This window comes from Didymosphaeria variabile, assembly GCF_027946475.1.
Source record: "Didymosphaeria variabile strain IMI 356815 chromosome Unknown scaffold_2, whole genome shotgun sequence".
NCBI lineage: Eukaryota > Fungi > Ascomycota > Dothideomycetes > Pleosporales > Didymosphaeriaceae > Didymosphaeria > Didymosphaeria variabile.
In genome coordinates this window covers 2,262,111-2,284,761 of record NW_026611621.1, presented here as the reverse complement: position 1 = coordinate 2,284,761, position 22,651 = coordinate 2,262,111, and the positions used below count along the sequence as shown (strand labels likewise).

General features: G+C 52.8%; 7 protein-coding genes across 7 annotated transcripts; 4 read left to right on the top strand and 3 right to left on the bottom strand.

Moving 5' to 3' along the window:
• Window positions 1–5,182: 5,182 nt before the first annotated feature.
• Window positions 5,183–6,492, bottom strand: N0V89_002468 (uncharacterized protein; the record flags this gene model as incomplete). The annotated part of the gene is made up of 2 exons (XM_056211277.1): window positions 5,183–5,485; window positions 5,530–6,492. The coding sequence occupies 2 exons, from the start codon at window positions 6,490–6,492 to the stop codon at window positions 5,183–5,185; spliced, it is 1,266 nt and encodes a 421-aa protein (XP_056074750.1).
• Window positions 6,493–9,450: 2,958 nt separating this feature from the next.
• Window positions 9,451–10,804, top strand: N0V89_002467 (uncharacterized protein; the record flags this gene model as incomplete). The annotated part of the gene is made up of 2 exons (XM_056211276.1): window positions 9,451–10,420; window positions 10,476–10,804. 2 exons carry the CDS (start codon window positions 9,451–9,453, stop codon window positions 10,802–10,804), a joined length of 1,299 nt encoding a protein of 432 aa, XP_056074749.1.
• Window positions 10,805–12,383: 1,579 nt separating this feature from the next.
• N0V89_002466 (uncharacterized protein) lies at window positions 12,384–14,413 on the top strand (the record flags this gene model as incomplete). The annotated part of the gene is made up of 6 exons (XM_056211275.1): window positions 12,384–12,423; window positions 12,510–12,697; window positions 12,724–13,134; window positions 13,205–13,640; window positions 13,691–14,077; window positions 14,127–14,413. The coding sequence occupies 6 exons, from the start codon at window positions 12,384–12,386 to the stop codon at window positions 14,411–14,413; spliced, it is 1,749 nt and encodes a 582-aa protein (XP_056074748.1).
• A 334-nt stretch (window positions 14,414–14,747) lies between these two features.
• Window positions 14,748–15,336, bottom strand: N0V89_002465 (uncharacterized protein; the record flags this gene model as incomplete). Its single annotated transcript, XM_056211274.1, has 2 exons — window positions 14,748–14,923; window positions 14,982–15,336. The coding sequence occupies 2 exons, from the start codon at window positions 15,334–15,336 to the stop codon at window positions 14,748–14,750; spliced, it is 531 nt and encodes a 176-aa protein (XP_056074747.1).
• A 304-nt stretch (window positions 15,337–15,640) lies between these two features.
• Window positions 15,641–16,842, top strand: CDC10 (cell division control protein; the record flags this gene model as incomplete). The annotated part of the gene is made up of 4 exons (XM_056211273.1): window positions 15,641–15,770; window positions 15,844–16,406; window positions 16,457–16,553; window positions 16,604–16,842. 4 exons carry the CDS (start codon window positions 15,641–15,643, stop codon window positions 16,840–16,842), a joined length of 1,029 nt encoding a protein of 342 aa, XP_056074746.1.
• A 1,317-nt stretch (window positions 16,843–18,159) lies between these two features.
• Window positions 18,160–18,732, bottom strand: N0V89_002463 (uncharacterized protein; the record flags this gene model as incomplete). The annotated part of the gene is made up of 1 exon (XM_056211272.1): window positions 18,160–18,732. The coding sequence occupies one exon, from the start codon at window positions 18,730–18,732 to the stop codon at window positions 18,160–18,162; it is 573 nt and encodes a 190-aa protein (XP_056074745.1).
• A 301-nt stretch (window positions 18,733–19,033) lies between these two features.
• Window positions 19,034–20,953, top strand: RAR1 (putative methionine--tRNA ligase, cytoplasmic protein rar1; the record flags this gene model as incomplete). The annotated part of the gene is made up of 1 exon (XM_056211271.1): window positions 19,034–20,953. The coding sequence occupies one exon, from the start codon at window positions 19,034–19,036 to the stop codon at window positions 20,951–20,953; it is 1,920 nt and encodes a 639-aa protein (XP_056074744.1).
• Window positions 20,954–22,651: the final 1,698 nt, after the last annotated feature.

Genomic DNA, 22,651 nt, shown 5'->3' with positions numbered 1-22,651 from the left:
CTCTGTGCGTTCTTGGTAGGTTTCCTCATGTCGCTTCCAGTCATACTTCTGCTGGAAGCCTTCGCTGCACGCTGTACACTGGTACTTAGGCTCCTTTGCAGAACGCCGAGATCTCTTGTTCCGTGACACGCACGTCAGGAAAGGCTCCCTGTCTTGGGAAGGTTGGCGTTCGTGCGCTCGCTTAGGGGTTGTAGGTACCAGGGCCCCTTCCGGCGGTGGCGGCGAAGCGACAGGAGAACGCGCTTCTAACCTCTGTTCTATTTGAGCATTGTAATTCTCCGAGGAAAGTTCAGAGAAACGCGACCAAGTCGTGTTCGTGGACGCGACAGAGCTGCGAGGTTGCCATGACGAAAAAGCGCTACCGTCCGAGGACCGGTGGACTGAGGAGTGGCTGGACTGAGCGGAAGCAGATTGATGTCGTTGGTGCGAGCGAAACGACTGATCTTGAAGGCCTATGGAAGGGTAGTTCGCCGAGAAACCGAATGGGAAGGCTGCATCCAAGTCAGTACGATCCTTTACGATTCACCCCCGACTCACCATAAGCGTTCTGGTCGCCGTACAGCGGCTGATGTCTAGAGATGTGCTGATGCGGTTGTGCTTCGAAATACGCGCCAGGCGGATCTGTCTCGAAATCCATCTCTTCGCTCGAAGCTTCTCTTCCAAACGCAAAGGGCGAATACGGGCCTGAAGACTGGCGCTCCATCAATCAAACAGAAATTAAGGAGAGGTAGGCAGATGATCAAGGTGGGAGAAATGGTCAAAGAAGGCAATGATATCAGTTGCCTCAGGGAGGAAAAGGCGGACTGGTTAACAACACACAATCTGGTTCGCGTAAAGGGTGCTTGCGGCTGAGGCCAAAGCCTCGCTCGAGGTAAGGGTAAGCATGCATCTTCACCTGAAACGTTGATCGCACGAACGCGCTTGTTTGGCGGCCGCGTTTCGTTTCAAGACTTAGGCACCGAGCCAGTGGGATGACGTGCGGGCAGGTGTGGAATGCACTGACGGCGCAAAAGCCTCTGCAAGACAGCGGCAAGGTCCGCCGTACTACATACATGGTTGTTTCTGTGGAGCTTTTTGTGCTAGGGCCCGACAAGTTGTGAGAAACGAAGGAGGCGCTGTCGGGGCTGTTGGGTGTGTCCAGCTGGATTGGCGAACAGGCTGTGGGGAAGGCTGAAACGAAAGGCAGACCCCACGCCGGACGTTCGCCAAGATGTCACTCCGCCATCCCAGTAGGATTAGGTCATCGGCAAAGTCCACACACGACCGAATTACGAGTGATGAGCGGAGTCATTCTTGACTGCTACAAAGTCTCAGCAAGCTGCCTAATGATGCAGCAATGATAGATCGTTTACTCCTACCATATACAAACACCTAGCCTTGATGTGCTTCTCCACGAGTGTCATCCCAGCAATGTCATATTTTTGGAAAGTATGCAGTCCGTGACCACTGTCTGTTAGTCAGCAGTCGTTCAATGTGCCGTTGCGATATTGGATATACTGTTGTTGAGTCCTTGCCTTGGAACCCATGTCCGTCACACGTAGGTGGCAGTACCATTTGCTCGCATTGTCTTTTACACATGGTACTTTCAAAGTCGTGTAGTGATGGTCTTGTAAACCTATATCTTGTCTTCACCAGTCGGTTGGGTGCAACGGGTGACCCTTAGTACTGGCGAGCTTTCAGACCACGATGGAACATATCAACATGATCGGTGTAGTTGCTCGAAACCGAAGCTTTTCAGGACGCTTCTGAAACGGCCCTGTTCACGCGCCAGTCAAGTGGCATTAGAGTGTCGGCGTTACCGACGATGATATCGCTTGTACGAGCGATGTGAGAGCGTCTCGAAGCAGCACGCGTATGGGTGGCGGTGTACTGGATGGGCATAAAACCTGCGCGAGCAATCGCATAGCTCTACCCCAATTCTTGCGTTCCCTGATGCCCGTCTAGGTGTGGTTCAGCACTCCAAAAGACCTCAGCGCTAAGTTCCAACCCGGCGTCCGTCTCATCTTCAATTGTATCATCACAGTTCGTCGGACCGCGGCTGCTCCGTGTCCTTGTCGCGTACGGGTGGAAAGAGCTTGAAGTGCGTGTAAAGCGCTGCGGGATGAACTATCTTAGCCGGCGCCTGATGGGGCATCGTTGATGTCTTTGAGCGTCTTGTCACCAGATGAGCGGAAGTGCAGGAAGGTATGTTCAACGGGAACAAAGCCGTCATCGGACAACGAAGAGCGTAGCCGGAGGCCAGGCGAGCCGGAGGTATGGCTAGCCTCAGCTGAGACCCCGCTTAGGCAATGCTTAGGCAATGTTCGAAGGGGCTGTAGGATCAAAAGTATCGCCGGGTAGCAATCTTGCCATGAAAGGAGACAGTTGGCCGGAAGCCTGGCGCCCTGCATTCATGAGTGGTATTGCGGTTGATAGCAGAAAAGCGAAAGCAGTTGAGATAGGCAGAAGCAGGCAGGGTCAATTCGTGCGCTCTTTTGTTCACATAAGCCACGCTATTCCCTTTCTCAAGCTTTGGTGAATTCGCGTGCAGGCCACTGTCGCCTACTCAACAACACTCACTTGACTTCGCTGGGTGCCTCCGGCTCTTGCCCTCCTCCCTTTGCTCTCCTCCCTTTGCTCTCCTCACTTTGCTCTCCTCCCTTTGCTTTCCTCTCTTTGCTCTCCTCCCCTTCTTTGCATCTGCAGCAAGGCTCGATGGGAATGCCCTTGCGCGCATTTGGGCATGACCCTTCGGATATGACTGGTACAACACGTGAGGGAGTATGGCCATGGACAAGTCTTTTACCCACCGACGCAGGCTCATCACGAAGAAGGTTTGGATGGCGGCTTGAAAGCTTTGGTGTTTCGAAGAGATGCTGCAGGTGCTGCAGGACCATGGCGACAGGGCACAGGCTGCCCACGCCGCAGCTCTTGCTTCCAAGTACGTCGGGCATTTTGCAATCGCTAACCTCCGCCCCTACTTAAGACCTTGCAGAGAGAACACGAATGTGACCTTCCACCTCTACACGGGGGTCCACGGGAGATCGCAGATCGCACCTTTCGTTCAACGACATTCGCAGCGCACAACGCCTTCGCCACCAAGAAGACGAAACGAGCCTGTCTCCTTCCTTCAAAACAGCACCTCAACAAGCCTCGAAGCCAAGCATGGCGACTTCCGCGACAATATTCCTTGTTGATGCGCATGCCTCTCTAAAAGTCTTGGTTACTTATAAGCGGAGCCTATTACTCTTACGACTTGCTCTTCACCATACGAGGACCACGGCTCATGCAGCGTCTAGCGCAATTAGACCTAACAGAAGAGCTCTAGAGAGACAGCTTACCCCTGTCGTAGCAGCAGCGATAGCCAAGTCGCTTTATTACCATGACGGCAGGTGCAGACGTGGCAGCCATTTCACGTAGCCTGTCGAGACCATAGCAGGTATCCATTCACCACTTGGTCCCCGTCGAAGGGCTTCAACCCGCGAGCCACTGCACACCAGAGCAGCCAGATTGCTACATCGAGCGACGTTGTACTGGCCGCACACGCAAGGAACGAGTGATATTTCAGGCACATGCGCTATGCAGAGAGCATGCACGTGTGACACACATACCCGCCGGCTCCAGACCCACACATCGACAAACGCTCCAGATAGACCATTGGAGACGTGAGCCTCGATACCTTATATTCACAGGCCGCACCAATCCGGTCGTCTTACTTCTTCCGGTGCTCCGGAGGGTTCAAGAGGGAACTGAATTGAGCCATTCCTTCTTCGCAATTCCCCCTGTTAGTGAACGCTGTGATACCGACGGGATCCCACCACACATACAAACGACAGGTCGCTGCGAGGATGGACGCTGAAACGAGCCCACATATTCTCTCTTCACATTTGGACGGGCTCTGCCACACGGATCCGCAATGTGTGGAAGTTGTAGACAGCTTAACAAGTGAGATTCCAGAGTTGGTGGAGATGAACAACTGCCAGCCTCAGACCCAGTGGTGTTCCCGCCCAGCTGCATCCTTGAATACATAAGTGGCCCACGAGAGCATCGCAAAGGAACCGTTGCAATTCTTAGCCAGTCCTGTTATGCGAGCTAGTGCGTGATAGGGCCGTCCACCTTCGGACCCCGCATTCCATGTGACGGCTCGAATGCTCGTTCTCAGAATGCGAAGACTAGCAGATGCCTTAAAGTAACAATGACATGGAAAAAGCACTCAGCTCTCGTCCCTTCCGAGTGCGTTGTGAGTGCACAGAGCTCTTGGCCACTCCGACGGAGCTATCCTGATAGCGGAGCCTCGCACATATCTTGGTCTACGAAGAAATCGAAACCAAGCGCGCAGGCAGAGGATCAAAGCCGTTCCCTAAGCGCTCACAGATTTGGCATTTGCCGTTCGAGTCCACGCATGGGTTCTGCAAATATCGTGGAAGGTGGAGCTATCCGTCGAGGAAGGAACCGTAAAACTTCCCTGTTCCCTGCAGCTTGCAGTGAATTCATAGAATGATAACAAAGGTCATACCGTTGATTAAAATCCAGCGAAATTCGCAATCTTATAGGGAGCAGCTAAGGATCGCGGATAGCGACAGCGCTGGTTGACTACACCTTCGATTATAGCAGCTGCACAAGAAGTAGCAGGTCCTGGATCTTTCTTGAGCTTCCAGATATCCACAAAGCCGAGCGCAAGCAAAATTTCAAGATTCTCTGGTACGATTTACTTCCGTTCGCACGGTTCACAGACTAGGCTCTCATCCTCTCGATTCAAATCGAACAGACAAGATCTGCGAAATCGAAGCAGAACAATCATTACCCGGCAGTTCAGTGACGGTGCGTTGTGCATGATTGAACAAGGAAGACTCGATGAGCATGGCTATCAATTGTCGTAGCTCCTCTCAATCTATAGATATCGGTATTTAGGCACGCAGGCAAACCTCGAAGTAAGATGTCGCGGGTGCCATAGGTTTGGAATACCGCATAGCAGATGCCGTGTAATGCTTCTTACGCGAAATGGCGCAGTGCGAGTAGGTCATGAGCAGATCAGCCAGATCTTCGTCAAGGCCGCCTGCTGACGGTGCGTTCATCAAGTGTCCGCTTGCTGTCGGCAATCCAGAAGGGGGAGTTCCACGGTCCAGGGTCTTCACACAGACGACAACCGATTTCCTTGACCATCTCTTAATGTCGCTTTCCCCGAAGATCTTGAGTGAAATGCTCAAGGGCCACCAAGCTGTGGCACGGGAAGGAGAGTCTCCAAGCGGTCTGCGATGACGCCATAATCGCTATGCCACGGCTCGATGCGACTTTGCAGAAATTGAGTCCAATCCCCAATGTGCCGCAACTTCTGGCCAATTAGAGCCATCCGAAGTTCCTCAAGCATCTTGGCTGGAACACGGTCGCCCTTTGTTTCTATGGCCTGTATTATGCCGTGGCGTACGTCGACTTCGATCTCGGTGCGAGCTGGGCCCTCAAGAAGGAGGGTGAACTGTGGTGTTTGCGACCACATCCAATCATGTGTCTATGCTTATCAGCGCCGCTTTTATGCACAATGGGCTCACGTACCTTCAGCTCGTCGTAGCCCTTCTTGATCTCTGGGATCTTCAAGTGTTCTTCACCTAAAACTTCGATAATGGGCGATTTTCCTTGATGACGGTACATGACCGAAAATTCTTGCTGAAGCCGCGTCTGGAACATCTCAACATCTAAGCCGATGTTACTGACCGGCGAGCTGACGCTTTCAACCCCTTTCGCCTGGATGGAACTCTTCGCGGGCGAATGTAGATATTGCGGGATGATGTGTAAATTGGGAGATGCAAGGAGCAATGTCGCATGGTGTAAAGCTCTTGCCCGAGTCAGCTTGTACGCAGAGCCAGACACTTTCAACGGCCTAGGGCCTTCTTCATCGATGGTGTATGCCGTCTGATGGGTATCCTGAGGATCGGCTGCGTGTCTCTTATGGCCCTGGTCCAGCACGATGTCATGCCGCTCATTGACTCGGGCGCGCTCTACACCGACCTCGCGGAGCGCACGAACGACCATCTCAGCGTGCTTGTCCCTTGTGAAAACGGTGCGCGGACACGTAATGCTCCAATTGAGGTTGCCCTCGTCGTGGAAGACAGCGCCGCCACCAGAGCGCCTCCGCACAAGATCTACATCACCAATAGCAGGCGGCTCCGTGTTCTTGGCTGTCCTGCCTGGCGATGTTGCTGCTTTCAATATGCCCAGATTGACCTCCGACCATGGATTCTGATTTCTGCCGATGACGACGCAAGGCCGATTTGTGTAGAGGAAAAGCACGGTAGAGTCGGGCGGCGAGGTGCGCAGAATGTAGTCCTCGATAGAGAGATTGACGAAGGGGTCTCTACTGCGAGAAATGTAGCTCTGCACTCGGTTTGCGGGATTCGCAAGCTGCTCAGCGAACGAAATGTAGGCGCGGTGGCGGATGGACATGTCTCTCGAGTGTAAGGCCGTGTTAACGAAGATGGATCGAAGCAGTCGGCATCCTAGCCCTCGAGACGGAGCCATGGTGAGCGTTTGTACATGGCGTTCGTTAGTGGTGATGGAGGATGCAGGCGTCCAACCAAAGGATCGGCCGTCATAGCTCCCGGTCATTTCGGGAATAGCGGGGCGCAATCTCTCCGAACGTCAAGCGTCGACGACGATGCGGCTCCTCGATGTCTACCATCCTCATGCGCGCGTGCCCGTGAGGCTGTTCGAATGCGTGGTGGAGTCTTGAGAAAGGGAGTCGGGCGGGGTATCGCCCAAGAACCATGGCTCGGCTGAACCCTACGAAAACGACGCACAACATGTCAAACGTGGAACGCACACGTTGCCGCTACGTCGTCCACGTGCAAAGAGGGGGCCCAGGTGATACTGAAAACGCTTGTCAATCTGTACATATCATCTTTAATAAGAATTTTCGGATGCATATGCGGCCCCTCCTATCCTGGTATCGAACTCGAGGAGAGCATGAGACGAACACCGAGCGACAACCCCATTGATATGCCACGCGTCATCACTGTTGTAAAGAGCTATCCATTCGAGTATATGCGGGATGGCGCATCTTTCAAGTACTTGCCCTCTGCCTTATGAAGAGGATGTCCTGTCAAAACCTGGAGACGGATCTCCACATCAGATATACGCATTCTGCTTGGACAACTGCACACCCCTTTCATTCGATATTGCTCCTTTGCGGTTGTTTGGCATGCGAACTGCAGTTATCGCAGCTGTATAGCCCCAAGGACGAGCTAGGCAATACTGAGCATTCTGATGAACAACATATCTACCACTGCTCGCCCTCTTTGGTAACACGGACATCTGCGCCTGCTCGATACACATTGTGAACGTGCTCGAAAGTCTTGCCGGCCTATGTCGTGTTTGCTTGATTAGGTCCCTCATCAATCAACGACAAGAAGCCCCACCTTCCTTGAGATACTGCGAAAGACGCTGCTGTCTTGCTATTGCTCGATATCTGAATAAGCTTTCCAGTATGGTCATCTCGCAAGACGGAATCTCTTCCGACGAACATGCCGACATTGATCGGGTTCGATGTTGTGAGGAAATTGCCTTCCCGGGTTCTGATGCTGATCTTTCATGTAGACAGATGTTTGTTCGCACCATCCAGCAGCTGTTGTTCTCGCAGGTGTTGCTGCTACCAGATGGATTGAGGGCTATCCAACTGAACAGCGGCCTTGCGGTTGGCTGCAGACTCACCGTGACAGGGCAATCCTCGCATAGTAGAAGCCCTCAAGCCTACCGTTCCTCGCCAGGCCCACAAAGTTCCCCAGGTTGATGCTTTAACGACAACACAAAATTGCTCTGCTCTCGCCGTTGCCTGGCACCCAGCTCCAACAATACTTCCTATTTCGTGTCCGTATATCAAAACTACCAAAGCCGCCAGAATACCAGCATCTACAGAGTTTTGTGTCAGAAAAACCGCTCATTTCGCTACGTTTCATTAATCAAACTCAGTGCTCAGCATTGATAGCTCAATATCGTTTTCACAAACGCTACCGGTCCGAATCCAGGACCCGACAATCATTTGGCATTTGGCCCGACTAACAATCTAAGCTTCATAAGCGCAGCGTACATTACATAGCTAAATCGCCTCCATTGCGCCTGATATAGAGGAGATGAGCGGCACAACAATTTGAGCATTCTTTCTACCTCTTTCTTGACCTTAGAGATTACCCACTGAGGTGAGGTACATTTTGGTTCAAATTAAAGCCCAAAAGCTGAATCTACTATAGCAGCTTCAAGTGGCTATCAAGCGCTTCGAGACGCAGGGAGAAGATTATCTGGCACAAGCATCAGCATACCAGGTCGCCCTTGTTCAGTGGGTCTGTTCAGCGTCCAGGGGATATGCAGCGGTGGATTCCTAGCGGAGCCCAACAACTTCCCCGCTCGCTAAGTATCGCTCGTGATATTGCTCTGATGTTGCGACTACTTGTGCGCTTGGCAAGTTGTTTCCCGTCTCCTTCCTCGCACCTTACCTACCACTCGACAAAACCCCTCCTGTGCCCAATCTCGCGCCATCCTCTTCTGCCGACCATACTCGGTTACCTCGCGCTCCTCGCTATGCTCGCGCTGCTTTGCGGCATCCTTGGGCGCCCCGGTGGCTCCGATGGCCACGACATCGTCTTCTCTGTCGTCATCACCCTGCCCTCGCGCTTCTCACGGCCTCGAGCCTATCCACTCATGGCCATCGTAAGGTCCACAGATTTGCCCACGGCTTACCGCCACTACAAGTTCGCCCTCGCAGGTTCGTGCGCCCTCCGCCGTGAAGCCAATCGCGTGATGATCACAAGGGCTTACACAAACGCCTGCTCACTCAGCGTTGTGCCAATCTGGGTCCATACCGGTCAGACACTCTAGCAGCCATCCTGGAGATATTGACCATCCGGTCTACGTTCAAAATCTACCTGACGAAGAGCCAACTGGCGAGTCCAGGGATACTAGGCTTTTGGAAGTGGTCTAATGTACGAAGAGGCTTGAGAGAGCTGATCGCTCTTGGAAGCTTGTGGGGTGTGATGTCCGACGAAGCTATGGACATGGTTCACGTTCTCCCCTATTAAAAAAATCGACAGATCCGTGACCATTATAATAGCTACTTCAAGGAGTTGCAATACAGAGGCTAATAATGAACATGTTACCTGACTATGTGCAGCCGTGCTACTTGAAAGACATTCAATTAAGCTTTTCGGCCCGCTGGTGTGGCACCGGCCGATGTGTCGGACATGACTCGGTTCCCCACATTCCGCTGCAGGATAGCACCATTTCGGACACCAGCATCGGAGGTCCATTGTCATGGCTCGATTGTGTCAATTGGGCATGGGAATATTGTCGGAAACGTGGATGCGGCCCGCTGACTGAATGCAGGGCGAGAGATCGGACCTGGGTTCGTCTCAAGATGTTTGGTTCGGTATATCTACGCTCACGCCCGTCTCAAAGACGCTGTGACGGACGAGGGCACGACACGACAGCATGGCAGCGCCGATCGGAATAACTAGACACAACGGCACTCCGCCCTCACCTCTACCCATCGTAGTAGCAGGCGGCGGTTGCGTGGGCCTCCTCCTCGCGCATCTTCTCACACAGTCAAGCGTACCCAATCGTGTGATCGCAAGTATTGCCCTCTTCCATCAAAATATCCCTACTAACCCATCACTTCCAAAGGTCATCGAACCCGAGCATCCTGATCCAGCCTCCACCCGCGCAATGGTTCATCAACCCCTCATGTTCCCACTTTTCGCACGCATAGGCCTCATGCCTGAACTTTCTCGCCACGGCAGCTTCTCCTCCGGTCTCTGCTTCCGCACCAGTGCTAAGAACGGATCGAAGTTCATCGCAGGCAAGCAATTTAGAGAGGGCGATAAATCACAATTGCTGCTTCCGCAGGGCAAATTTAAGGAAATTTTGATGTGGAAAATGGAGGAGGTGGGACATTCAGAAGTACGACTAGGCTCACGCGTCGTGGGATTCGAGGAAAAGTCGGGCAGCATCGAGGTCCGGATCCATCATGAAGGAGGGAAAGAGGAGACTATAGAAGCCGAATACCTCATCGGAGCAGACGGCGCAAAGTCTACCATCCGGAAAACACTAGGCCTCACATTCGACGGCGAAACTCTTCCCAACCAACTCGTCGCGACTGACATAATATATGATTTCCACGCCCACGGCTTCTTCGATGCCAACTTTATCGTAGACCCTGATAATTACGGGCTCATTGGGCGCATAGACGATAAGGGGCTGTGGAGAGTAAGCTACGGTGTTCCGAACGAGTTTTCAGAGGAAGAGGTTCGCAGAGATGCAGAGGACAAGTTAAGAAAGATGCTGCCGGACGGTGGAAAGAGCGGGTTCGAAGTGAAGAGGATAGCGCCGTATAAAGCGCAGCAGCTATGCGTGGAAAAGTTTTGGACGGGTAGGGTAGGGCTATGTGGGGATGCAGCACATCGTGAGTTCCCCTTCTCCAATAAACCCAGAACAGATAAGAATCCAATACCAGTCAGTAACAAACCCCTACGCCGGCCTGGGTCTTGCGTCCGGCATCGCAGATGCGTCCTCCCTCGCCGAAGTTCTCATCCGTGTTCTCAGTCATCAATCCTCTAATCCTCACAAACTACTTTCTTCGTGGTCTGATGCACGACGGCAGAAGTTCTACACGGTGATAGACAAGCCTTCGCGCATGGCGTACGCGAGGGTGAAGAATAAGGTGGATACGGAGGATGAGATTGTGGCGCTGTTGGCGAGGGATCCGATGGTGGGCGCATTGAAGAAGGGGATGCCTGCGATTCCGCCGCCTATTGAGACGAGGGGGGAGGAGTTGGTGGGGTGGTGAGGTTGTCATGTAGAATGCATGCTATGTTATCAACATTGAATATTATGCTCCTCTATGATTCTTGTGGCTCCACATATGAGTTGACGGACGATGACGGAAAGACTCAGTTAATTATACACTAATCGATAAGCAAGACGGTTGAGTGGCGAGGGTTTGCAAACGAGTCACATCTGCCGAACAAGTCGCTAGCGAAAACGTGCAAAGGGGGTACATCTTAGCCTATCCTTAATGCAATTTGAGATATTCTACGTACCAATCCAATTGAGCTTTAGACCAGAATGTACACTAATCGGCACATAGCGACTCTTTCTATCACGCAAGACCCTGCTGGTTCATAGTCAAGTAACACAGTCCCAGTTCTTATCTCATTCAACCATGAACCAAAGCAGTTGAAGTTGGGCTGGTAAGCCCCGTCCGCTGAGGGCTTTGGATGTACAGCTTGACTCAAAGTCTACGACCTTTATCCAAGGATAGGAAGAGCCGATGAGTACTCCTGGCGGACACCGTGGATAAAGTCAGACAACTTACTCGCGAAGTCCACGTGAAACATGTGGAGAATGAAAGGCGAGTCAGAAGGAGACGTGAAAAGTTCTAGAAAGTCGTTTTGAGCCTGCTCCAACTTTTAGGGGTTTCCCCCATCCCTACATGAAAGACGCATGCCTTTGTAAGAATGGATCGCTTAAATGTATTTCGTGCGTCACCATGTCCTACCGGAAGTGCTACGATCGAAGCCTTCAAAGCCGTACTCAGCGAGAGCTTCGTGATATCTATGGCTCCAGACAGAAGTAAGTCTGAAAGTGAGACATACGACAATGGAAGTAGGGATGATGAAATTAGTGGTGCTGAAGCAGCGACGTCGAAAGCTGCGATGATGAGGAGGTCTAAAGAACTCAGCGATGATAGAGAACACACTGGTGGCGGTGAATCTGGATGCGGACATAAGAACATGACTCTTGGCTTACGGCGAATATAATACCTTCAGACGGTTTCAGTGATCCGGACTGCAGTCTGTCAGCATAGATGGGTTATATGGTTGGACGGCTTGAAGGCCGTTGCAGTAAGCTAGATGCCATACCTGCTTCCAAACGCCATGTATGAGCTTTCTCCCAGTCCCATGGTTGCATTTATCCTTACCAGCTCAGCTTTTACTTGTACCGACATCTCTAGTAACATAGCAGAAGCAGGAACGAAATAACGAACCCGAACAAGAGGTAGATGATGGAGACAGCAGAGGCGAAAAGTGGCTTGTAGAACCGCATATCGAAGACTTGAGCTATGACGAGTGTCTGAGATTGAGGTCTGCCAGTGTATGGCCGACAATCACATTTACGTGGAAGGGTGTCGGGCTCGGCAGAGAGTCGTCTCCACAAGATAGACTTTGAGGTAGTCATCGTGGCTAGTGCCAAGTGGCTCGACTAGCGCCACAGGTGCCGAACTGTCGTTATGGACACGATGTGCCAAGTCGAAACATTGTCAACGCCGAAACACCAATACGCCTCACTTGCCTCTTTCCCGATGCGCCTGTCCTCGGATACAACCCTCCTTTTTTCTTCCTACCGATAGCTGCGCGCCATTAAGCATGTCCGCTCCCTCGACATCGGACCCGCTGAAAGAAAGTGGTACGTGAGCCGACCCTTCCGTTTACCAAGGGTCGATCCGGCGAGATTTAAGCAGTAAACGTTAGTCTAAACTGACCAAACTGCAGGCGCCGCCTCCAGGTCCAAAAAGAAGAAGACCAAAAAGAAGGGCGGAGCACATGCGAATAAACCCGAGGAAGTCGCGACTGCGAATGGGCATTACGAGAAGCAAGAGGAGCAGGATGATGATCCGGACGACGAGGATGAACATTCCGTACGATACCACCTCAACCTGCTGGATGCCCAGGCTCGATCAGTAAGAATGCAGCTAACATCTCACAGAAGCCAGCTGTTCAGTCGCATGAGGGCGACGTTGACGATGAGCAACCGCTCTCGCCCACAACCGCACAAGCAAATGGCGCCAACCCGCACTCCATATCCTCTGCCGTAGCTCTCGGACTGTCACGGTCACGGTCACAGCAAGGGCTCCCGCCCTCTCCCCCACCATCCGACACCAGCGCCCGCCTAGACGCAATCGCGAAGGAACGAGACGCGCTACGACAGGAGGTGACAGAGCTAAGGAAGAGCTTAGAGAGCATACAAGAGAAGCACGAGGAAGAGATCGGCACTCTGCAGGGTGAACTGGAAGAGGCGAACGAGAACAAGGATCACTTCGAGACGCAGTACAAGAATTTGCTGGGAAGGGTGAATACCATTAAGACATCACTGGGAGACCGATTGAAGGCCGACGCGGTAAGTGCGAGATGGGCTTCAAACTAAACCAAGGTTGGGCATAGTCGGGGTGGTTACTGACAGTGACCAGGCGAGAATCGAAGAGTACCAGACCCATGTCACGGAGCTTGAGGAACAGAATCGCGAATTGCAAGAGGGTAATACTTCGTTGACAGAGCAGCTTCACAAATTGCGGAAGGACAACGAAGCGCAGGCGGCTGAAGCTGCAACTTTGCGTAGCCGATCGAGTCTCTCACAGCAGAATTGGATCAAAGAGCGCGACGAACTTATCTCTAGAGAGGCCTTCGCGAGAGAAGAGTTTGAGAACGCGAAACAGGCCATGCAGGACTGGGAGGTCTTGGCTATGAACGAGCGATCGATAAGAGAAAATCTCACAGAAAAAGAGACCGAACTGAAGGAGCAGATAGAGTCATTACGTGAGGCTTATGAGAAAGCAGCGCGGGACCGTGACACTAACAACGAGGCGGTTGAGGGCCTTCAGAAAGCACTTCAGGAGGTTCAGAATTGTAAGTATATGCGCCTCGCCTCGACCTCCAGCGCTAATTGGCTGTTGCAGTACGCAAGAGCGAACTGCGGAGATCGGTGGAGAACTATGAATCGCAGATAGATGAGCTCCGTAAACAGGTGCAGGCCGCACAACAAGCTGCCAAAGCATCTAAAACGACACTTGATACCACCCAGAAAGAGCTTGAGAGAGCTGTACCTTTCGAAAAGGAAGTCAAGGAGAAGAACCTGCTGATAGGAAAGCTCCGACACGAGGCGGTGACGCTCAATGAGCACCTTACCAAAGCCCTCCGCATACTAAAGAAGGGCCGTCCAGAAGACAATGTGGACAGGCAGATCGTGACGAATTACTTTCTCCATTTCCTGTCCATTGACCGTTCGGATCCGAAGAAATTTGAGGCCTTACAGCTCATTTCTGCATTGCTTGGCTGGACCGATGGTGAGTTTTAGGCTGAGAATAAGATTATACAGTAGCTGACCCTTCCCAGAACAAAAAGAACAGGCTGGTCTCGCCCGCCCTGGCACCTCGAATAGCAGTTTGCGGATCCCCATGTCACCCTTCCGCCGGACACCATCCACGCCATCTCTTACTAGTGGCATCAACGACCCCATGCTCATGGCCAGCAGCTCCAGCAACAAGGAATCATTAGCGGAGCTGTGGTCTGACTTCCTGGAACGTGAGTCCGACTCTCGCAGAGGCAGTGAACCCATATCTCCACCACCGAGAAGCGATACGGGTAGCGGATTAGGCATCACTGAAGCCGAGAAGAGATGAAGAAGGCGGGGTCGATTCTTGAAATGACGGCGATTTCTTGTATTTACATAGGGTACCTTCTAAACGCATGTATTGCATTGAGCATCTCAACACATGTCAGGGCAAGCCGTCGTGGTATTGCCGGGGTGGACTCGAAGCGTTCTGGGATTACAATTGCGCCATGCGTCAGAGCATGTTTGATTGCCTAAATGGCTATGATACATTTGGACTACAAATCTCTACCTGAATGGTTACAGATTTTTTCCCGTTCTTCCCGTCCCATAGCGCCAGGTTTGCCAGGTATGCCAGATATGCTAGGAAGTACACTAATGTACAGTATCAAAGATTACTCTCATCATCTCTTAATCCAGTTCGTGTGCTGCACAATGGGCTTATCGTCCCTTGGATCGGGCTGGACCATGCGTGCCCTCTTCAGCTCCTCACGTTTCTCGCGCTTCAACTGCTTCTCTTGCTTCCTTGTCGGCATCCGTACGGACCACCAATTCTGGCCGAAAATGTTGGATTTGATCGCTGCATTGACAGTTAGTTATGACTGACTACGGTAAGACATAACAGCCGCAACACCTACCATCCACACAGTAGGGACACAGAAAATGTGCCCGTTTTACTCTCCCGCACGCAGAACACTTATTAAGATTCGTGAGGTCTTTCAGGCCCTTGCCGGCCATGAACCGCGTTCGCTTCTTCATGTACGATGTCTTCTTCTTCGGCACCGCCTTCAAAACTCCCTCCCAGATATCTGATAACGACGGTATCGATGGCAGCGAGAGGGGTATGGCGAGTGTAGCGAAAGGTGTGGGTAACGTGCGGAATGGCTGTGCTAGGCGCTGCAACAGCGGCAAGTTCAGGACGGGGCGCGCGGGGCCATTGAGTGCGGGCAGCAGCGTCTGCCACAGCGGCGGCAGCGGGCGGGCAAGAGCCATGGCGATGGAGTGGACCGGATGGAGATAGCGCGTGTTTTTCCGTTGCCGGCGATAAGTTTTTGGTGTTGAGAATTGCCAATGCACCCCAGTCCCAAGCTCCCTCACCCTAGCCACGTCTAGGGCTAGTGCGCTTTCGCTTCGTGGCTGCCCCCTTTCCGCGCCAGCAGGTGCGCCAGAAAGTCCACCGTGACTGCCCTGCATTGTTGATACACACGCCCGCCCTCACTCCAGTCTCACAGCCTCATATCATCTCCCCAGGCCACCCGCACACGAAGCCGCCGCCTCGAGGCCCACATTACCCGCAATGGCTGCCGCATATGGAGCACCGCAGCAGTCGGTCTACCCTGAGAGCTATGTCGGTTTCGACAGCATCACCAAGCAGATTGAGAAGAAGCTCGTCAAGAGGGGCTTCCAGTTCAACATCATCTGCGTCGGTAAGCTTCACGCGCGCGCAGCAGCATCTTGTAGTGAGGCTCTCGGAGAATTGTTGGGCTAACGGCTGCGCAGGACAGACTGGCCTCGGCAAGTCGACCCTCATCAACACCATTTTCGCCTCGCACCTCATAGACAGCAAGGGTCGCATGCTGCCCGACGAGCCCATCCGCCAGACCACCGAGATCCAGGCTGTCTCGCACACCATCGAGGAGAATGGCGTTCGTCTGCGCCTCAACATCGTCGACACCCCCGGCTATGGTGACCTGATCAACAACGAGCGCTGCTGGGACCCCATTGTCAAGTATATCAAGGATCAGCACAGTGCCTATCTGCGCAAGGAACTCACTGCTCAGCGTGAGCGCTATCTCCAGGACACGCGCATCCACTGCTGCCTGTTCTTCATCAACCCCTCCGGCCACGGCCTCAAGCCCATCGACATTGTCGTCCTCAAGAAGCTGAGCGAGTTCGTCAACGTTGTTCCCGTCATCGCCAAGAGCGACAGCTTGACGCTTGAGGAGCGTGCCGCTTTCAAGGAGAGGATAAAGGAGGAGTTCGCCTTCCACAACCTGCGCATGTACCCCTATGACAACGAGGAGCACGACCAGGAGGAAGTTGCACTCAACACCTCTATCAAGGTAAGCACCTCCACAATATCTGAAGTGGTTCACAAATTAATTCTGCATAGAGCATCATTCCCTTCGCTGTCGTGGGCTCCGAGAAAAACATCGTTGTGGAAGGCAAGCAAGTTCGGGGTCGCCAAAATCGTTGGGGCTTCATCAATGGTATGTCCATTCCACTTCCCCTAGCTTCATACTTACTAACGGCTTTGCAGTTGAGGATGAGAATCACTGCGAATTCGTATACCTCCGCAACTTCCTTACCCGTACCCACTTGCAGGACCTGATCGAGACCACATCGCAAATCCACTATGAGTCCTTCCGTGCTAAGCAGCTCCTCGCGCTCAAGGAGAGCTCCGCCGTTGGTGGTGGTCACGGCTCGCGTCCCATCTCACCTGCCGCAGACCGCGAACTCAGCAGGAACAGCCAGCGGATGACCATGAATGGGTACTAGGAGTTCCCTACTCATAGTCGGGTCGACAGCGTTGGGGCCAAGACGGCGGGACTTCCTGGGCCAAGAGTCGCCCCGATGATCGATCCGATCAGTTGAGGGGTTCGAGGGCAAGGCGCAGGAAAGAGAGAGGGTGGTTTGCGGTATGATACCAGTGCAGGTCTTAGCACGTTGACTTAGCCGAAGGGGCGTTCGTTGTGGATTGCAAAGCGCTATACATTCTAATAACTTCTTTAGTAAAGCATGGATTATTCTTCACTTCGATCTTTCTCCTATGTTCAGCAGAGGTGGGGGTGGTGGATTTGGTAGACCAAGGCTTAGCTGGTTATACCTGGGTTGAGCTCTAGGATAGCGGTGGTAATTGAGACAAAAGTGCATTACGAGGATGTTATGGTGTCTCAATGTGCAGCATTGGTCGTCTTCACCTTTCACCCTGCTATATCGGCTTCTACACGGTCTCGTGTGACAGCGTAGTTCTTTCCTTCACAGCACCCTGCACGCGGGACGTCAGACCATTTCCCTAGGGCTCGTTTATGTCGCGTGACCAGATCGCCTGGAGGGGAAGTTGCGATCTAAGCTTTAAGCAACGGAGCCGCACCGGAAAGTGTTCGACCTACATTGATACTGTAAAATTAAATGGGTTTCACTGCAGGCACATCACATCAAAACGCTTCCCGCGAAGGCGCAGAATCAAGAGCACGATAATACAAGCACAGAGAACATCCGATCCACTGGGCACCACCCGAAGAATAACGCATGCATGGCTTCAAACACGGAGCAGCGTGTCGCCAAAGATCTTGACATTTTGTAAACGTTGATTGGACCAAGATGGGCGACACAGTGAGCCAAGCTCTACCGAGGACATCATGTGTAGTTACCAATGCCTCGTACTAGACTCACAACGGAAGCTCGCATTATTCCGTATCAGTAGCGGCTTATCGGTTCGGACCTGCGGTTGTTAGACACAATCATCGGAGGAATGCAAGTCCATAATGGCTGCATGATGAAGAAGGATTATGCTGGGTCTGCTGGCCATTGTGTTATGATGAATGCCTGCAGTCTTCATTGGCGACCTCCCTTCGTCCCTGTCTGTAGGGTGATATGATACTGAGCGTTTGATTAGGCTGGCGCTGGCAGTACAAGACCACCAGGACCACACTGGTACGGGAGCGAGGTCGTTCCAACGGCATGCAAAGAACGGAGGTAGGCTCTGTACCAGGGCACAAAGAGTCGCTGCCCTACGTGGGTACGTGGAGCTCCAGTGGCGAGTGCTTGTGCGTCTCCGTCTTCATCTTCGTCTTGCCTCGCTTCCGGCAGCCTTCAGCTCAAGAACCTGGACCCAACAAAGTCCTCGATGCTGTCATCCCCCTTCTTCTGCTTCGCAGCACTGATGCGGATATTCCCGGCCGCAGTCTCTGGCGCCTCTCCATCCGGCGATGATGGGCTTCCTGTCTCGCCAACGATGCGCTCAATGATCTTAGCCTTCGCCCGCCCGCGCTTTGACCGGTCGTCAAAGTCGGCAACTGCATCCTCGGTGTTCAGCGTGCTGAAAGTCGCGGGGTCGGTCAGGGCGTGCAGCATCTGGATGTGTTTTTTTAACCGCTCGTTGACGCTTAACGTTGGTAAAGCCGCTTCATTCTCGCCATTGACGAGGTCGTTCTTTTCGGTGGTGATGGTAGTGGCAGAAGGTAACCGAGCTCCCCAGACGGCAGCTCTTCCGTGCAGCTGGCCCAAGGCCGCGAACTTGTCGAAGCCTTTTTCGAGACCGAAGATCCGGCCTTCGATACGGCCGGCGTGGGAGCCGTCGGCGGCGCCTTGGGCGTAGGCGGTGGTGTAGAGGTCATCCTCCAACGTAAGGAGGAAGTCAAAAGGGTCCGGGTTCAAGTGAGCCATGGCTGCCGAATGATTCCACGGACGGGACGTTGGCAATCCACGGAGCCAGAGGGTGTCGCGTGCTAGCGCGGAAGTGAGTCAGCAGGGTCTGTGGCGGTGGTGGCGTGGCGGGGTAACACTGCGTTTTCGAGGTGTTGGTGGGGCAGGTGCAGCTGCGCCTGTGTTGGAACGCCCAAAGTTCGGGGACTAACAATTTATGAATCACACTCAGCTTCTTCCCATATAGCTGACTCCCGCCCCCGCTCGGTCTCTTTGTCCTGGCCTTCCACACATACACTATATACCCCTGATCTCGCTCTCCATGGCTGATCCAAAGAAGAAGATCCTGCCCATCGATGGCGAGCGCAATGTGCTCATCACCAGCGCACTTCCCTACGTAAACAACGTCCCGCACCTGGGCAACATTGTGGGCTCCGTGCTCTCCGCCGACGTCTTCGCTCGCTATTCACGCGCCCGAGGTTACAACACGCTCTACATCTGCGGCACCGACGAGTACGGCACCGCCACTGAAACAAAGGCCATTGAAGAGAAGGTCACGCCCGAACAGCTGTGCGCCAAGTACAATGCGCTGCATGCCGATGTGTACAAGTGGTTCAACATTGGCTTTGACCACTTCGGTCGGACTCCGACGCAGCAGCAGACAGACATCGCCCAAGACATCTTCACCAAGCTGCACAAGAACGGATACCTCGAGGAGCAGACCACAACACAGCCATACTGCGAGACCCACAACAGCTTCCTGGCAGATCGTTTCGTTGAAGGTACCTGTCCCCTGTGTAATTACGACGATGCCCGAGGTGACCAGTGCGACAAGTGTGGGCATCTTCTCGACCCGCTAGAGCTCATCAAGCCTCGCTGCAAGCTGGACGGTGCGACGCCTGTGCCGAAAGAGACAAAGCATGTATACCTCTTGTTAGACAAACTCCAGCCCTTGGAGGAGGAATGGTTCGCAAAGGCCAGCAAGGAGGGCAACTGGAGCTCCAACGGTGTTCAGATCACATCTAGCTGGTTGAAGGAGGGTTTGAAGCCGCGAGGCATCACCCGCGACCTCAAGTGGGGTACTGCCGTCCCGCTTGAGGGTTATGAGAACAAGGTCATGTATGTGTGGTTCGACGCATGCATCGGTTACGTTTCGATAACGGCTACCTACACGGACGAGTGGGAAAAGTGGTGGCGCAACCCGGAGAATGTGAAACTCTACCAGTTCATGGGCAAGGACAACGTGCCCTTCCACACCGTGGTCTTCCCCTGCTCCCAGATCGGTACTGGAGACAAATGGACCATGCTGAACACCATCTCCACCACCGAGTACCTTAACTACGAGCACGGAAAGTTCTCCAAGTCAAGAGGAATCGGTGTCTTCGGTAATAATGCGAAAGAAACCGGTATTCCTTCTGACGTCTGGCGCTACTACCTCCTCTCTCATCGCCCGGAGACTGGTGACACGGAATTCGAATGGAAAGGCTTCATCGACTCGAACAACAACGAGCTGCTGAAAAATCTGGGTAACTTCGTCAACCGTGTCATAAAGTTCGTGAACTCCAAGATCTACAACTCTGTCGTACCAGACTATACCAAGTTCACAAGCGAGTACTTGGGCGAGCACAAGAAAAAAGTCAACGAATCGCTGAAGCGATACATTGCAGAGTCGGAGGACGTCAAGATCAGGGCCGCCCTCTCGACAGCGCTCCACATCTCGAGCTTGGGCAACACGCTCTTGCAAGATAACAAGCTCGACAACGCCTTGGCCACAAACGAACCGGACAGGTGTGCTGCCGTGGTCGGTCTGGCACTTAGCCACATCCATTTGCTCTCCTCCCTAATCCACCCGTACATGCCCGACACCACGACGTCCATCCTCGCCCAGCTAAATGCCTCCTTCCTCACCATTCCCGATGATTGGGAAGCTCGCTCACTGCCTGTCGGCCACAAGATCGGCAAAGCGGCTTACCTCTTTTCGCAGATCAAGCCGGAGCGTGAACAGGAGTGGAGGGAACAATTTGGTGGCGAGGAGGCACGGAAAGCAAAGGAGGAGAAGGCCGCCAAAGCTGCGGCGAAGAAGGCAGAGAAGGAACGCAAAAAGGCGAAAAAGGCTGCGGCTAAGGTTGGAGAGGGTGTTGAGGCCAGCGAGAAGGGTGGAAAGGGAGAGATACCCGCTGAGAAGACGGCTGTTGAAGAGGTCGCGGAAGGCGTCAAGCAGACGAGTCTACAAAGCTCGTAGTATGGAATTCAATATTTTGGGCGCGTTGGTTCGTCTGTTTTTCTGGTTTGTATTAGTTGTATTAGTTACGAAGGAGCGGTTCGGGCTGGTGGTGGGACAGATAGGCATAGTAAAAGCGGGGTCTGAGGAGTTTGAAACGGCGATCAACAAAGGGAAGGGGAATGAGCGGGTTGTTATATCGCTCAGCTAGTGAAGTCGCATCTCGAACACGACAAGCATTTCTGGTATTGCAATCCATTGCCATATGGCCAAGTGGCTTATGATAGGTCCGATTCTACCTCTTTTGCACATGCCCAATGCAGTGATCGTTGCTGTACTTCGACTACTTAATAGCGTTAGATTGTGCAATCTATGTATCGCGAATCCCTACCACAACCTCCGTCCGGAGCCAATACCACGGCTATGCACGGTGGCATTGTTTGTCAAGTGTAAATTAAATTAGATTAAAACACAGAAGCATCTACCTACGATAGTAGATACAACTCCGATTGCGTCAACATCGACCTTCGAGACACTACGTTGTTTTATCCCTTAACTTCAGCTCCTTTCCGATCAAACTACAGAATCGCAAGGAATCCACAACATTAGCAACGCAATACTCGTGTGTTTGAGATTGCAGCGAAGAAAGAAGGACCACCTTCACCGTCCTTACCACCGCAGCACAATGCGCGCGTTTCTTCTGCCACCGCTCATCGCCCTCGTCGCCGCGCGAACAGTAGCGCAAATACCTACACCACCCATACCGCCGCCTCCACCATCTGAACTTCCCTCACCTCCTTCAGGTGCTCCTACAACTCCACCATCTCAACTCCCTACACATGGTCCACCACCAGCATCGCTTTCCATACCCACACCTCCGCCAGTGCCATCACCATCGGTACCCTCGTTTCCTGGGAATGTCAAGCCATCTACGCCTGCAACACCGTCTGCGGCCACGGTGAGCCTGGCGACGCCAACTCCAGCAACGCCGACGCATACCAGTCCATCCACGCCCTCGATCTCGTCAGCGGCAAGTCCTTCGCCTGCGGGAACTGGGGCAGGTGTGAAGAGGGGATCGTATGGGTGGGGACTAGGAGGGATGGTGGTGATTGGGGCGGTTAGAGCGTTGCTGTAAGGTTCTCAATACCAGCAGATGTTTCAAGGTGGATGTTAACATGGATGTGAGAATTGCGTAGAAGCATGTGAAGCAACATTTCAAAAAATAAGAGTGTACATAAAAAAACTACCATGAGCTTGGGATAGTCTCGCCTCTCCTGAGGATGATATGGAGGTTGAGAATACATTTCAAAGTAGAGAGGTGTCGCACGCTTAACGTATGTGATGACTAGATCAGCGATGGACAAGAGACTACAGATCCGCAAGTACGCGGTGTTGTCGTTAAGTGGCCATCATCTTCCAAAAATAACTTTCGTCATGGTGGAAACACTCCTGCCAGGAACGAAGTATTACGAAGGAATGTTGTAGAACTTTTTAACCCCCCATGTACTGTTCCTCTGATGCATTCATGCCCAGCATGATAGACGGAAAGCAGTGAACAAGCGAACTTTCCGAAGTAAGATATCGAAAAGCGGGTGGAGGTAAACATCCCGAGCAAACGCAACCTATGGCCTAAACTCGCATTGTTCTCGAAACTTGTAATTCTTGCAAACACCCTTTTCTTCTCTAATAAGTTAAAAATTTGCCATCCGTTCTTGCTAC